The following is a 17,582-nucleotide window of genomic DNA, read 5'->3' on the forward strand; positions in this document are numbered from 1 at the left end:
GTGAAGCCGACGGGGAAAAGCCCCGAGAGGATAGAAACATATCACTTTCCTGAGGACAGGAAGTAAGAATTTCGACTGTGCAATGTCGAGGAAATGGCAAGAAAAATAAAAAAGAAGGAGAGAGAGAAAAGTGCATATATATAGGATATTTTAAGTGAATTTTATATTAATTCTTTAGAGAGAGAGGGGGGGGAAATATTACGTTTTAATCACACAATTAATGTTAATAAATTTAAAAAAAGTCTTTTATGTACATTCATATTTTCTTTTATAAGAACTATCTTTCACACATATTCGAAACACTAAAAATAATTTTTGAAAAATTGCCTACAAAAATTCTAACATTTTCTTTGAAATTTAATGATATTTCTATTTTTCTTATTTATTGTATGATGATATGTCAATTTTTATTGTTTAATATAATATGATATACATACATTCTATATTCTGAATTATATTTTATTTATACTTCATACGTTGAAAGGAAAATATTATAAAATATTTATTACTTATAATAATTTTAATAAAGAATAAATGTTTAGATAATTTTGAATTATTATTTTTTAAATTAGAACCGTGCATAAGAATTACCAGTTTTTATTAGCCTAATAGAAAAGAAATAAACTTCAAATGGTATTATTGTCACGACATTCGTTAGCGATATTGAGGTAAAGGATGAAATTACAGTCGGCGATGAGAGAACAGATACTATTAAGGTTCGCGTAGAAGGACCCTAGGAAGGATGAAGACCGCGGAATTAGATATTACTTGGTACTGGGATCGCCAACTGGCTTTGATATATTACCGAGCGATAATCTTATCTGCGCGTACAGCCGGGAGACTATGATATAACCGGATGCCATGTCGACTTCGTCGCATCAATATACATCCAAGTACTTGTCCGCACGAACTAGACTTATGTATCTAAGGTGTCTATAACGCAGAGAAGAGTAAGGTTTATGGACACAGTGGCATCTTTGATAAGAGCCTGAAGATGCAGATTCATGTTGACGAAGGAAGGAAGGGAGGAAGGTGAAATCACTATGTCAAGAATGATTGCAATGCGATTCACTGATGTATAGCATTATATCTCAAAGAGAGCACAGAGATAATGGTAAAATATTCCAGGTTTCGTGAATTGCAAAACTCTTACATTTCCATTGTCGTGTTAAATATGATATAAAACGAAGAAATCATTATAACGCGAACGATTGCTCCTTCTTGTTTCCTTCTAAAAGAACGAGCAATTACATGTATACATTGCAATAACAGTACAATCGATACACATTTGTTCATTTGCTCATTTGTGATCAAAATAAAAAACATGCGAAATATATAATACTATCTAATGAAATTAGAATATCACTATGAAAGAATATAATATCCCTATCTATTTTTAGATTTGATTGATTTTTCTCTGATTTCTGATTAACCATATTATACATTTTGTATCGTGAAAAACTAATATTAAAAATATATATTGTTTTCTTAAATTTGTTTATTATATAAAATTTATTATTTTAACAGTTTTTATATAATATAAATATTTTTTATAAATTTCTTTTATGAGAATTTCTGAATAATAATTTAATTTAATCGAAAAATATCTAAGAGATTAATGTATGAATTTCATGTAAAACTATTCTAAATCATAAGTAAAAAAAATGTTTCCATTTATACATCAAAATTTATATCTTCCCTTAAGTACTTGATATATAATTTATTATAGTACGATATTTTAATAAAAGAATTATGTAAATTTAGAATATATTTGTTGTTTTAAGTGTATTTCTTTTTCGCGAGAGAGTGCGCATATCGCAATAGCATTCTCTTAATACAACAGATACAAGCTTTTAATTAGAAGCATGATATGATTTGTCATTAAGGCTAACATGATTTATTGAGCAATTGCTATAATACTCGAATATTTACTGAAATTATTATATTTTAATTTTTATAAGCATGAATTTAAATCTGTATCATTTTTAAATCATATTACCAATATCAAGTAAATAAAAATATAATAATTTTACGTCCCAAAGTAAATTGAAATAATGGAAAAAAACTCTTTTTTCACGTGGAGTTTTATTTTCGGAAAAAAATAACTTTGAAAATCAATCAGATATATTGCATATGCATTGGAGTGAAATTCGGTCTAACGGATTTGGCTGTACGGATCACTATGTATAAAATATCGGCCTATACGCAGAAGCACAATGTGCGATTTACTGATCCCTCAATCCTCGCCGTTTGTATTATCTCCGTCGAATTGTTAGTACCATCGACAATACATAGATATACATAGAGTTTTCCCGCGCCCCATGTGCGCGTCCCCCGCTTTAACTGCATCTCAAAGCCGGCGAAAGATGAGAGCGCGTATCGTTCCTGGGCCACAATGCAGCTTGAATTGATTTCCAGGCCCATCTTGGAAAAGGGATGCTCGAGACCTCCAGCACGCTATGATCAAAAGGGGAAAAAAAGAGGAGAAAAAGGGAAAAAATCAGAGTTCTCGATACATACCGATATGAATGGCCGTTCGCAGATCGCCCCAGGGCCAGTCCCGACAAAATTGCATCCGGAATTTCAATATAGCGCATATCATATTTCAACCTTAAAACGCCGCCAGCACCGTCCGGGTATTACTTTGAGGCTTCTGTGCCCGTGCAAACCGACTTTGCCCACAGATTATAGAGATTCCGACTGTGGTAAGGTGTACGGGGATGAAGCGCGGAGGGAAAGCGGGGAGGATACGCGTACACGCACTCATACGCAATCACTCTCTTCTCAATCCTTTTACCAGGGTGGAGCAGCCTCTGTGTATACGTGTTTCGCAGGAGACATTAGACGGTTTTCGCTCGGAATAAATGATCAAAAGATAACTCCGGATTAAAGCTGTCGCTCTCTCGCCCGGTGATAACTTGCTTTTATATGCTTTGCTCATACGACCTGATGCTTTTGTACAGGTTTAATCAAATTTTCAGAAAACACGACGATGCTATTAATATATATTCGCCTGTGCTGATGGAAGTGAACTCACGCGTGTTTTCTCGGTTCTTCATTTTCCGTCAGATTTAGAGTTAATTTCGACTTATAAAGAACAGATTAGAACAGATTAGAACAGATTTCGAAATATCTACGTAGATATTAAGGTTTGATCGTAAACAAAAATTTATTACCTTATTATATCTTTTTTAAATGGATTTTAATAATAATAATTAATTTTTCTCTCTCTTATAAGTCTGTAATTAAATCCTAATTTTTGTATGTCTAATTCTAAATTCTATTTTTACATTTAATTTTAAATTTATAGTCAATATTTTGCCATATATGATCTCTAGTTTCATTAAAAATATCATAGCAGAGCGAAGTATTCTATGTTAAAAATAAAAAAAGCTATAGATAATATTATATATAATAATATGCTAATAATATACTTAATAACATTGCAAATTCTCGTTGGAAATCAAATATAATTAATTTTATCAAACGAATATACATGTGCTTCTTGTATATATGTTATCTATTTATCATTTTACGAATATAAATAATATTACAAATATACACGTGCTTGAATATATATTATCTATTTATTATTTTACAAATGTAAACAGCATTACATAATACGATAACCCCTTCCTCTTTTATAAATATATAAATTATACAGAATTTAATGAAAAAGGAGAGTGCAGCTTTAGAAATAGTCGACATAATTATCGGCATAATTAATAAAATATATACAAAACAATATATGTAAAAGAAGTTATTAATAACGACGTCACACTGGAGATTATGAACCGATTATACTTTCAAAGCCTGTTTCTTTTTTCATGCTGGAAAAGGGGAAAATTATGGTGGTTTATACACACACACACAAATCGAAAACGAGAAAGACGAGGGAAATTAATGTCAGTTCGTTAGGATGGCTTGTATCGCAGGATTTAATTACTGGTATGAGTAAAAATAAATGGCAGCAACCACGCAAAATACCGATTTAACGAGAAGGGACAAGCATATCGCCATCGGAACACTCGCGATATTCGCCATTAGACGGAACGACCCCTTTCAGGTAATTTCCACTATATCCAGCAATCTTCAGGAACGACGCGACGAAACATTTTTTTTTTTTTTTTTGTTAACGAAAGATATAGAGTTTCAAAGTAATCTTCCGCCAAATGTTCGACGGTGCGCGCTGAGACAATTTTCTCTCCGAGTTTACCCAAAGTTCGCGAGCAAAAAAATTCTCATTATGACTTATCCGCGATCGACTCGACGAAGATACACTTCGGGAATCGCATCGACGAGGATGACGAGTCTGAGAAATCGTCGGGACAATCGGACGACGAGGGCGTAATTGAAAAGAATGAAACTCGCAAAGATCCGCAGAGACCAGTAACATCGTTTTGCCGCCTCGAGAAACGCAAAGAGCGAGAGGAAGCGAACGGTGCGAGAAAGACGAGGAGCTGACGCGATATTCGCCGTTGGAGTGAATGCTCGTCTCGACACGGTGATTTATTGTTGCGGGAAGAAAGAGTTACCCTGTGAAAGGATACGCGGTGTAACGTGAACGAAACCGGCCGGCACGAACGGTAACGAAAAACATTTATTCGCCAAATTAAATTGGGAGTGAATGGGAGAGATTGATCGGGAGTTATGCATCGCGTCGGTGAAAGATTCTGGTGGACAACAAGATCCTCTGGCGAATGTTCCGCTAATACCTCCCCGTCATTTATCACGATAGCGAATGGAGAGAGCTCGTGAGTTCGGAAGATCGTCCGACAAGCTGCACACGCGGTGCACGCTTGCATCGCGCGCGACTAAGTTCGCGTGTGAGTTGCGATGATTAATCGATAACAGATTCCGTATGACATGGTCGATGTGATGAAACTACCCTAATCACATTAGTTAACGGTGGTGTGATCGATATATTATGACGGGACAGGTCATCTCGTTTCGTTCAGCTTAACATCACAGTACGCTGCCGACGGCGTTCACGTCATGCTTATCTTGCTCGCGTATCAGCGTGTTACGCTCACATCTACGTGGATATTATGATAATAGAAGCGGGCTAATTAATCGATTCACATAACGATGCTACCTACCTATCTCCCAATTTCAGTTTGCATAATTCTATATTTATGAAACCTACGTATGTATATTGCACGAAGTATCGTACACATCGTATGTATACGAAGATAATTATTTCATTACGAGAAAGTCGTAATATAATCATATAATTATATTTCGCGAATAAAATTTTCCCTGCTTTGCAGGATGAAAGCGATAAAAAATAGAATGTACTATTTATAAAAATAAACGAGCATTGTTTCATTTTTGGGCGAGTAAATAAATTTAAAAATAAATAAAACTTATATATACGGGTAAAGAGAGAAAAAATATAATTTGGTCGGAGAATAACAACCCTTTTTATCGTTTTATCATAATTGAAAAAATTATTGCTAATAATAAAATTAATTTTGGGTAAACAGAGGTGATGGCTAAAGATCCCTCGATACGAGAGGAAAAGAATCTCACGTATTTGTCGCACAACGATTCTTATTGACCGCGTTCCTTGGTGTGTTATAGTGTGCCATTTGCTACGAGGCGGGGTGGCGGCGATTTTTGGACCGCAGAGCGCGCACACGGCGTCTCACGTGCAAAGCATTTGCGACACCATGGAAATTCCGCACTTGGAGACGCGCTGGGACTACCGACTTAGACGACAGAGCTGCCTCGTCAACCTTTATCCTCATCCCACCACTTTGTCCAAGGTACGTATACAAACTTGAGGAATAATAGCCTCATTAAAGTGACAACCGCCGTGGAAAATGTGCCTCTGTGACCTTTCTCTCTCCTCGGTTTCGCGAATTTCTGTAGCCTCTTGTTGCTATTTTTCCCTCACCTTCATCGACAAACAAATATATCGTCTTTTTTACGTCATAGGATTAATTTAACGGTCGACGCTCTAAATCAGAGTAGCTTAAACATTCCATGCTTTGCTCAGTATTTTATGTCGCATTTGATTAATTGTAATTACAGTTGGGATGAAAAAAAAGTAGCGGAGCTCGGAAAACAATTAAGTTTTCAATAAAAGAACAAGACATATATTATCCTTCAAAATTAAATTTTTCAATTTTTAAAATTAATAGAGATTACATGTATAGCTTATCTAATCCAATACAAATAAAAAGAATTTTTATAAAAATATAATATAATTGATGAAACTATATTTTAGATATACATAATATTTTATTAAATAAATATATAAAATACATAAATATTTTATAAATATTTCTTTTTAAATTCTCGTATGTATTTTTCTTCATTAGTTAACCAAACACACAGTTAGTGATCAAATGGACTAAATTTTTAGTAACATTGAGGCAAAAAAATATTTCAATTTCCGTTTAGATCGTGTGTTTCCATCAAGCTTTAGTGCGGCAGGATTGCTTTCGCGACTATCGCATATTCGCAGTTATTTCCGGTTGCATCGGATGCTACGCCCACAATGCGGCAGTTCTAAACTTAACATAAAAGAACTGAAACTTTCTAAATTTTTCTTAATAAGCGCAAAGTTCGCCGATAAAGAGTGCAGCCGGAAGCTTCAGTCGCGAAATTTGTATAGTTCTCGAGCACTCGGGTTAACGAGAGTTCTCTCTCTCTTTCTCTTTCTCTTTCTTTCTTTGCTTTCTCCGCTTGTTGTTTTATGAATCCTCGCAGCTCTTTTCCTTTTCCCAATATTTGCAACTCGCGAACACTCGCATCTTGCGACACTGTACTTCGTCTTTCTTACTTGCTGCGCGTCCTCTCTCAATATTTGCCACTAGATTTGTGCTCCCGAAAAGCGTTTCATTTATTCCCTGTATAAAATGTAATGGGAATCCTACTCATCGTTGAGTTTCCTCTTTATTTTTGGGGGAATGCGCGAACGCTAAGAACCGAAAACAAATATCCGTGATGCTTTATGCTTCAAAGAGAACATTGAGAAAGTCAATGAATGTATCAGCCGAACGAAACGCGCGAAAATTCATTAAAGAAAAACATAAAAAGCAGCGAAAATGAAATTTGTTCCAAGACAATTTATTTATACCTTATATATGTCTTTAATAATAATAATAGAAATACAAGAGAAATTCCTCTTTTATATTATTATTATTACATACTGGTTACTTTTATTTAAACCGATTTATTTAATACTGGCTACTTTTTATTTAAACCGATTAAAAATGAAATATCTATTATTTTTGCAATCCTTAAATTCATAGGAAACAGAACGAGATTGGCAATCAGTATTTATTTCTATACGTGACAGATATTCCGAGGACCTTTATGGATTTTTCGCATGAAATATTGATAGATAATAATTTACGGTCACGTACATCGGCTTTGACATTGCCGATCAAAGAGCTTTCAAAGTGAGGGCACACAGAGGGCACAATTTAAAAGCCATCGCATACCTCAAGTTGTCCGCTCTTTCCTCGTGCTTTCTCTCTATCCCTGTCAGAGTAAGAATTTCAATTAGAATCCGCTCATGTGTCGCTTCACTGAACTTCAAGCATTCGTTAAAAATCACTAATTTCGATCGCTATTCTAGTGTTGCCGATAAACTCGCGATTACTCGATGCAACTCTAATTACTGTATATTTATGCAAACATATGATTATCTACTGTAGTAAATTTCATAATTTGCGTATACACATAAAATGAATATACAATGATTGAATATACAAATATCGCGACATACAAGATATAAATGTTTATATAAAATAACAAATCAGCATTTATACGTAATAGTAATGCATTTATATTTCTTTTTATTTTTTCCTAATTATTTATAGCTTAAAAAAACATTTGCCTTTGCTATGAATTCAATTTATAATAATTTATATCTGTATAAGCTTAAAAAGAAAAAGATAAATCCAGTAGAAGATAAATTTGTTTAAAAAAACATCCCTAAAAAAGAGATAATTCAATACACATAAATTTTGTTATATTAAAATTATTCACAAGTATCTTCATTTATGCACGATGACAATTGGATGAAAAAATTGCAACTATGCAAAAGATTTATAATAAAGTTTTTTCTGTAAAATCCAATGTTTGCACAATGAAATGCGAGTGCACGGAAAATTGGAAATCACAAAAAAGCTAGAAGACATTTAATAAACCTTCGTGTTCAGAAGGTGATAAACATTAGGTTTTCTTAGTCTCACGTTTCCATTGTGAATCTAGTAAACTGAAAAGAAGTAGATTACGCGTCGTCAGTTATTTCACGGTGTTGGAACGGGGTTGGTTTTTCCTTGGCTGAGAGTTCTTTTCCTCTCGGCAAAGTCCTGCCATTCAGCGGCAAAAATGCAAAATTCGCTAGGAGAGCAACGACGTTCTGATTAGAGTACGCGGCAGAGGAAAAGGAAAATCGAAAAAGGATAGCGAAGGTGTGGGAAACGTTGGCGTCGATTCCGTCAAACGAGCGACAGTCTCATTCAGTCTCAACCCGACGACGGAAATATTTTACTTTCCGCTACCATCTTATGCGCGGTTCAAAGGAACCGAAGGCGATTGCAGGGAACTGATGGGAAAAATGGAGCAAAAAGAAAAGCAAAGTCGCGTCGCACTGAGTCTCTTTGATTCGCATCGAGCGCACGAGCTGCGGGGATAACTTTTATACCTTCGCACCACGATTCTACGCGGAACGATAACAAATTACTATCGCAAACGACATATTATTCCAGATAATGGCAAAGTGAAAAGAATAATTATGTAATCTGTGAGAAATATAAATTAAAATGAAATGTTGAATGCGTTTAAAAGTACTTTCAAACGTCTTGCAAATCATAATTTATTAGTTATTTAACTCAAATTTAAAAAAATAATTTAAATATGACAACTATTAAAACAAATTAAATATGACAATTATTAAAACAAACATTTATTTTAATCGAACAAAAGTAAAAATTTTAATTTATATTTTTTCATTGATTTATATTTTATATGAATTATGTTGGTATAAGATAAAGAGGTATAAATTATTATTTTATTTGAAATAATTACACAAATTGCTTTATCTAAATTATTTTCTCTTTCTCTCTCTCTTTTATTTCATATTTCAAATACAAACGTCTTCTGTAAAAAATAATATCGATAAAACAACAAATGCTTTAATACAAATAAAAAACGACATACTCTATGACTATTTCACGTTTAAAATGTTTCTAATCGTGATGCTTTAATTAACGTACTCAAACACGAAGACGAATCTATCCAATCTCGCTTTGAACTTCAGAACAGCTCGTATTGTCCGTGTTGAAATCGAATTGTCAGGTATTTCGATTCGCATTCCTCCACGGACGTGAACTGCTTCTTCTGTTCTGTGTTCTGTGAATCTCGCGAAATAAAATAACTCTTTGTAAGCTATCAAAGAAATGCCCCACGAACTTGTCGAATTCTCACTCGCTCTTAATATCCTTTTTAATAATGAATGAAATGTTGAAGAGAGAAAGGAAGAAATACTAATACTTTTTTTATTTATAATCTCTAAAAATAAATTGAATTATCTAAATTACATGTATATATCGGTATTTTCGACTTGAATCACCAATGTCTTATTTTTATATAAATATTGTATATATATAATCATTGTGAATATTTTTTGATTATTATGGAATATACATTCATTGCATACATGCATCGATCAATTACTCGTCCTTATCCTGAATTTTTAATTGTTAAAATGTCACTAGTGATGATATAGATATATGTAATGATTGTTGCAGAATTATTCTCTATATAATTATGCATACTAAATGCATATCAAGTGTATATTCTAATCAGAGAATTTTATATAACTAAAATTATTCTGTTTGCACACATTAAAAACGAATCTGTACCTTTCCCTCTTTCAAACTTCAAATCACAAAATGATACTGATCATTTTGGGGGGTCGTAAGATAACTAATATTATGATGATATAGCAGGCGATATGTTGGTGTTAATGAACCACGAGGGGCGCAATTGCCGTTACCGCGGCAATGATTTAACGATCTTGCTCGTAGCTGATAATGGACCGACTTCTATGCTCCGATAGTCGTCAGACCAACAGTCGTGATATATATGGATCGGTTGAATCAACCGTTATGTTGCTATGTTGAAATATGTACCATTTTCTAGTCTTCGAGTCTTTATTCTTTACGTTTTGTTGTACTATTTTGCCCAATTTATAATACTGACATATTAATTAACAGGTTCAGTTTTGAACATTGAAAAGATTTTATATATAGAAAAATATTTTTAATATTTATATTTTCATAATACATTACTTTCCACATATCATAATGTGTCAAAAAAAATTTTATAATTTAATATATATTTATATTTAATATATACTTATATATTAAATATATTTTTTCTATAGAAAAAATTCGAGATTATTATTATTATTATTATTACAAACTTTTATTATTATTATTATTACAAATTTTTAATTTTCAACTTAAATATTCACCATAATTCACCTCACAATAATAAAATTTTTTCTCCAAAATCAGATTTACTGCAATAAATTTTGAAACACAATAGAAATTACATTATTTTTTATCATATTTCTTCTACATATATGTTCGTACCTTTTTACAACATTTTTTCCTCCATATAATTTAGACAAATAGTGACAATATTACATTTTATTACATTTTATTACATTCAGAAATCGCTCAATTTCATTCGCTGTTCAAATCGTACTTGATCGCCACCGCCTAAACAGATCATCGGCGATAAGTACCTTGATTTTGATGCGGCATTACGGTTGTATGAGTACTCTTCTCTCGTAACAATGTATGTTGCTATCGCTTTCGTCTCATTTCTTCGTTGGCTCTTAGATGTTATCGAGGAGCAAAGAATCCACCCAGTCATATCGAGTTTATTTTTCTGGAAGCGGTTACTGATCAACGCTATTCAGCGAAACCACGCACTCCGAAAGCACGTACAGCCAGCGCGATTGAAAGCCGATTGCATCCTTTCCCTCTCTTTTTCAACATCTCACCGATTAGCTATTTATGTTCGTTTCCTCCTTCGTAAGGTTTCCTCGCGCTCGTTTGGCCGATCGGTTGAACACCGACCGCATCTCCTTCGTATCCACCATCTTTTCTCTTCCACTACGGTAGAGATCGTGTCAGAAGTAAATGGATTGCGTTCCCGCGTATTCGTTTCTGACGTTGATGAGCACTCTGCTCGTTCGGGTTGATCGAAATAACGATCAAGTTTGCGAGCTCCGACTAATTAGTTTAATCGTGCAGACGAGTTGCTCTTAACTTTTCTCAAATCTCAAATTCTGTGGATGCGTTCAGCCTTCAATTCGCGATACCGTAAAGAGTAAATTATTTTCTAGAAAGATTATCATTTCTAAATGCACATTATCGTCTTTTGAACTCTATAAGATAAATAAAAAACATACATATGATATTTTTGCGCTCTTTTATTAAGTTGGATTTTATTCTGTTATCTATACACGTTCAAAGGAGAAATTATTCAAATTAAATCTTAAATATTATCTCTGAAATTAGAATTATGAAACCTAAACTAGCGTGTTTATTCCTTGAAAAAACATGAAAAACATTGGATTCTTCGGAAATTTTTTTGTAAAAAAATTTGGAAAATCAGGGAATTTTATTGGAATTTTATTGAATCAGGGAATTTAAAAAGGGATTTTAAAAAAAATTTCTCTTTGATAATTTTACTTTCATGTTGTAAACATTCGACAATATGCAGTATATTTTTTTTGCAATTTTAATGATAAAGAACTAAAAATTTTATAAAAAATACAAATGAAAGATATTTACCTTACGAAAGTTATATTCAATTTTTTTCAGTATTTACAAATCAGAATTTGAAATTTAAGAGACTGCATTTTTTTCTTTGTATGAGTGAGAAACATTAGAAAACGCACACATAATAACGCACACATAATAACGCACACGTAATAAAAAAAATTTATATTATTTTTTATAGAAAGTTGTATAAAAAAAAATCTTTAAAATATATTCTCTTTATCTGGAATTTTGAACAAAAGCATTTGAAAGAAGAAAGGGAATTTTTAGGCAATTTTTTACAAGATTTGAGTAGACACCCTGTAAACATATGAAAAATTTATCCATGTTACTTACGCAGATTGTCTGCATAGTAATGAGATGACAAGTACGGAGATGACAAGATCAATCTTGGGCGAAACTCATTCGCTGTATATTGCTGACATTATTTTTCGAGAGAGAGAGAGAGAGAGAGAGATCGCGTGCGCGGAACGATGCGCTTTATTGAAGGGGCGACCAGAAAGGACGATCGTCAAGAAATGTAGACGCAATATCGTACAAGCGGAGCACGGACGTAGAATATGGTACCGTCGAATAAAGCGGTCGTATTACGTTGGAAGTGAATAATTCCGTAGCGTCTAGCACGTCAGACATAATCTCGTTTCGCGCTCAAGGAGAGAGCGGGCGTAATCGAGAAAGAGTGACAGAGAGGGCGAGAAAGAAAGGGGAATACAACGGGAGAGATGCGCGTTGGAGGATTATTCGTGTTCGCGGCAGCCTAAGCCGTTTGTTGCCGCGAGTTTCATCGCTCGTAATCGACGTCTCACCTTCTTCGCGGTTCGCAGCTATTTTAATGTCGACGATGACAGTGTTGGAGTACGTCGACGAAGCGAAGTTGAAGACGGTGCATTCGAAGGTGCCCCGAGAATGCATTATTTACGAATGCATTAAGCGGAATTCTATTAGAAGCGGAATTAAGAGCGTCGCTTTCCTTCGATTTTCGCTCACATCTTTCTCTCTCGTTCTCTTTATTCTAATGCATTTCAAAACTTCACTGTCGAGTTGAGATGCCGCGCGAAGAAATGAATCGCCCGGAGAATGCAAAGTGCATTCATCGCGAATGACGTTCGGGAGAATCGAATGAAAGGACACTTTTCCAATAGTACTTGGATTAGAAGGAATTCGAATACGTAACAATATTATACGATTTTTCCATCTCAATTATTTATTCGTTTTTTTATATGATTACTATATATAATTAATATATTATTTATATATAATGACAATCCGTTATACATGTGCACGATCGAAAATGTATTGTGCTCTGAGAACTTTGTAATTTCCTACATATGAATGTATGTAATTGTTAGAAATTATACAAAATATTAATTAATTTACTGATTATGCTATTGAAACTGCTGTCATAAACGCTTTCTCCACATTAAAGCAATGAAAATGATTACAGCAGAAGTAGTTTTATTTGTTGTTACTAAGCTGTACACACTCTATGGAAATCGAACCAATGAAATTTCAGTCGAAAAAGCCGATATAGCGATTGCATTACATTTTGATGTATACATTGTAAGCGAAATTTAATAGGAATTCGTTTGAAGCATCACCAAATGTAATTAACCAGCAACGCAAATTCATGTTCTTATCAAAACACACACTCTCTCTCTATCTATCTATCTATTTATTTATCTTTCTATCTATCTATCTATCTATCTATCTATCTATCTATCTATCTATCTATTTATCTATTTATCTATCTATCTATCTATCTCTACATCTATCTTTCTTTTTCTTTTTCTTCATCGTTGCATTATGAACGATACATCAACAATCATGCCTCAATTTTCCAGCATAATGTAACGCATTCAAATTAGCATTGACATCGACTGCAATTTGGTTTTACATACAAATCCAATGTAGCAGTATGGCAATAATGCGGTACATGATTTCACAAATTGCATTAAAATTACGAGCGCCTATGTCAATTTTGATGCGACTTTAACATATTTAATATCACACATAAATTTCCTATTTTAAAATCGAATTGTAGATAAGCAGCTAATATTATGATAAATACATTTGTTATCTGATTTTATTTATTAATATATAATTTTTCTGTATAATAAAATGTTGTACAGAGATGAGATAAGAAAAATATATATCATTAAGTAGAAAATTTTGCTTTTTATCGGAGATGAAAAATTTTATTTCTGATTTTAGATCGAGGTAATTTCTACGTCGAATTCAAGTGAAATTACAAAATGATAATTGACAACTAAATGACAATCTTACTATTTACTAACTTGTTATTTCCGGAAAGCCGATAAAACTCGAACTCTCGGTACAGCAAGAGACGATAAAGGCTAGAGATACATGCAATCGACGCGATACTAAGCTAAACTTCGATTTCCCGTGAAACTTGGATTTAATCATGCTAACTGCTCTTTTCAACTTATTCATGACAATTATCTCTTTCCACTCAATTTAATAGTTAAAGCATGAATTGATATATCGCTCGAAAGCGATTAAAATAACAATATTTTAACGAAGTGTATTAAATTATATATTAATTATACACAAAAAATCCATTTTTATCATGTTCATAAAATGGAAAATTTAATAATTGTTAAATTTAATTAATGTTATTCATTAGCATAAAATACATATAATACACAGTCTTTTATTGTTCAGTAGCTTTAATTTAATTTAGAACATTATTTAGAAAATATTGCTCTTGTATGCATAAAAAATAATATTTTAATAACGATGTTTAATAAAAATATTATGAAGCAATTATAGGATGAACTGAACGATGTTTCGATATAAGAATTATATATGAGATAACTAGATATATGAGAGTACTACTAGTATAAAACGACACTAAAATAAGAATTAGGAGAGGTCATGTTATTTTGGGAGATAGAAATATTCTCAAAGGATTAAAGATCATCATTAATAATACAGAGGAAACGATGATTTAGCGTCAATTATTAACCGTACAATTAGTCACTGCAATATTGAGGGGAAGTGACGATTTGAAAATTTTTCACTTCTAATACTCGTTGTAAATATGAATATTTTGCACAACAGCATGGTGCAGTTTGAGAGGCGTTGATGGATCATGCATTTATCTAAAGCATTCAAAAGTCATCGATGAGCGGTTTAGAACGTAATAACGCAAAACCGAAATTGAAAGCGGTTTCTCACGCTCGGAATTAATGCCAATTGTTATAATGTATTCTATATGTAAATTTCGCAATCAACACACATTTATAATATATTATGGTAATCGACTGTATCGAAATTTGATTGATGGTCATAACAGCATGATTTAATACGTAAACTATTCGTCCATTATTCACAAATTCGATTAAATATCATGACATCACTATACAATATGCATATATTCCAGCTTTTATGTCCCTTTGGATCTTCAGATTCTATTGATTTCGTCGATTTTAATGACTATATTAATGTCAGCTTCCTTCACATAATTTGGTAAATATATTTTCCAATTTAAACATTTCATTAAAATTTTGTCAGCTCACATTCGATTTGAATTACAAAATATGTTATTTATTTGTAGCTTGGAAACTTAATTCGTCAAAATATCTAGATTTTTAATCGCTTGTTGTTCAATAATTATAGTTGATATTTTTGTCAAAAAAAAAAAAAGAAAACAAATGCAATTTTATCAATCCCTAAATAAAAAGGATTTCATGAAAAATTTAACATGTTCCAATAAAAAAAATAACAATTTATTCAGAGAGAAAAATCGTTCTTAGTAGTCATTCTTTTATGAAACCATATAACATATTTTAGTTCATCTATTTGTGTCTGCAATTTAAGATGCGGTATTCTTGCGAATGCATTGAGTGCTTTACAACGCCTGAATATAATTTCGTCGAAACGAATTTTTTGGGATTTATTCTGAAATGAGAGCGAGCGGAAGAGAACTATCGTAGGGAAAACATCTTGAGAAGAAAGGAAGAAGCAGAAGAGACACACGGTCACGCTCGCTGCTCTGTCTAGCCGGTTAGAAAAATCATACGAACTCGGAGCAGAGACGTATGTTCCTCTTTTTGGGATCTTGTTACAAGGAGTACATCAGCAAGCGGTTCGTTAGCCGCGCTACCACGAGTAACTCCTATTTTACGTAAATCTTACGCGCGTAAGAACTCAATGAGAGAGCAGGGCTCTTTATGCGCGCAAAAACTCAATGCGAAAGCGTAGCACGTTTAAAAAACTTTTGATTGAACGTGCGTAAAAAAAACGTGCGTTGAAGCCGGATGAATAAACCTACGTACGATTTGAAATTAAAACTGGAAATGTGAATGCATTACATATAGTGAGAATTATAATAGTAAACTATTTTTAAAATTTTTTCCTATATTTCTTCAGGTTTACACATATTAACTATTCGATAAAATGCAAAATTCATGAAAACTGAAGCGTATTTTTATATAAGAATCTTAATGAGGTATGTAATCTTTGACCAGATGTTCATTTTATACGAACATTTTATAAAATTGAAATTTTTTTAACGCGATATTTTGTAAACGTTATTTTAGTATGCAAAAAGTTTGCCAAAAATTGCGCGAATCTCGTCTCGAATCGTGCTTATTCGAATAAATCGAATGCGCCTCGTTGGCAATTTTTGATTCTTGATAAAAATATCTGAAAAATGCAACACACAGAAGCTGTTCCGTGCTCTCAAAGCTGCTCTCGGGAAAGAATGCATCCGTGAATTCGCAGCTCACGCGCATCAACGCGTCATTGTTCATTACAGTAAGCAGTACATAGCGCCGACTATACGGATACGTATACATTTATGTGCAGCGAGATAAAAGCGTATGCATCCACGCCTTATATGCATCCACGCTCATGCAGGATACACATTCATTCCTTTTAACGTGATGAATTTTTTAATGAATTTGAATTAATCCAAATGCAACACGACGCCGTGTCGAATCGGTCAAGTCTCTTTTGAATTCTTGATGCCGAATAAATCAATTCAACTAAAAGCTATTTCTAATTAATAGAAGACTGACTATTTTCCATTTGCATTCTCGAAATTTACTTTATCTAAATTTATTTTATTTTCTTATTTGTATCCTCAAAATTTACTTTATCTAAATTTTTATTACTAAATTTTTGTATATCCTATTTTTAATTTTTTTAATTAAAATATGTTTGTAATAATTAACCTTCAAGCATAATTTATCATAAATTCATTAAAGTCTATTAATGGTATAAATATATAAATTATAAATTAAATTAAATTAAATATTAAATATTTTATAGATGTTTTTATTAATTTGTAATTGTTTTATTATTTTAATAAATAAATTTAGATTTTTTAAAGCAAAATTGTTCAATAAAAGTTCGATAAATACTCTTTCTCTTTAATTATTGATAAATATTTTTACAACTGGTGAAAGTTCTATTAAATTGCAGTTTGATATTAATTAATTGAATAATAACTTAGACTTATGTTGAAAATCAATTCGCAAAACTCCTCAACTATTGCTTGCTCTAAATATATTTATTCATAAAGAAGATTTCTTTCAAATAACAGACAAAAGAGAAGAAATTGCAAGAGAGGAGAAATGGATCAACCTGCGTTATAGTCACCGTCGTGTGAAACGTAACGTACTCGACCGCAAACGTGCTCGAAATGGCAATGTAACGGGCGTGATAAATCTCGCGTCACGCGCGAACTCCGATACTATGATAAGAGCCGTGGCGAGGCGTACGGCGACTTAAATATTT

The 17,582-nt window shown here is 32.8% G+C and overlaps 1 protein-coding gene across 8 annotated transcripts in view; it reads left to right on the forward strand.

Annotated features, from left to right (window-relative positions):
- Kair1d (Kainate-type ionotropic glutamate receptor subunit 1D) overlaps window positions 1–17,582 on the forward strand; it is a 396,680-nt gene that overhangs the window by 308,673 nt on the left and 70,425 nt on the right. For all 8 annotated transcript variants that reach the window (XM_083099132.1, XM_083099133.1, XM_083099131.1 and 5 more), the window contains one exon: window positions 5,584–5,768. In XM_083099132.1, the coding sequence (XP_082955258.1) occupies window positions 5,584–5,768 (185 nt within the window). The remainder of the gene's footprint in view (window positions 1–5,583; window positions 5,769–17,582) is intronic.

This window comes from Camponotus vicinus, unplaced genomic scaffold, assembly GCF_025532165.1.
Source record: "Camponotus vicinus isolate PSW18456_S1 unplaced genomic scaffold, iyCamVici1.0 SCAF_5, whole genome shotgun sequence".
Classification (NCBI taxonomy): Eukaryota; Metazoa; Arthropoda; class Insecta; order Hymenoptera; family Formicidae; genus Camponotus; species Camponotus vicinus.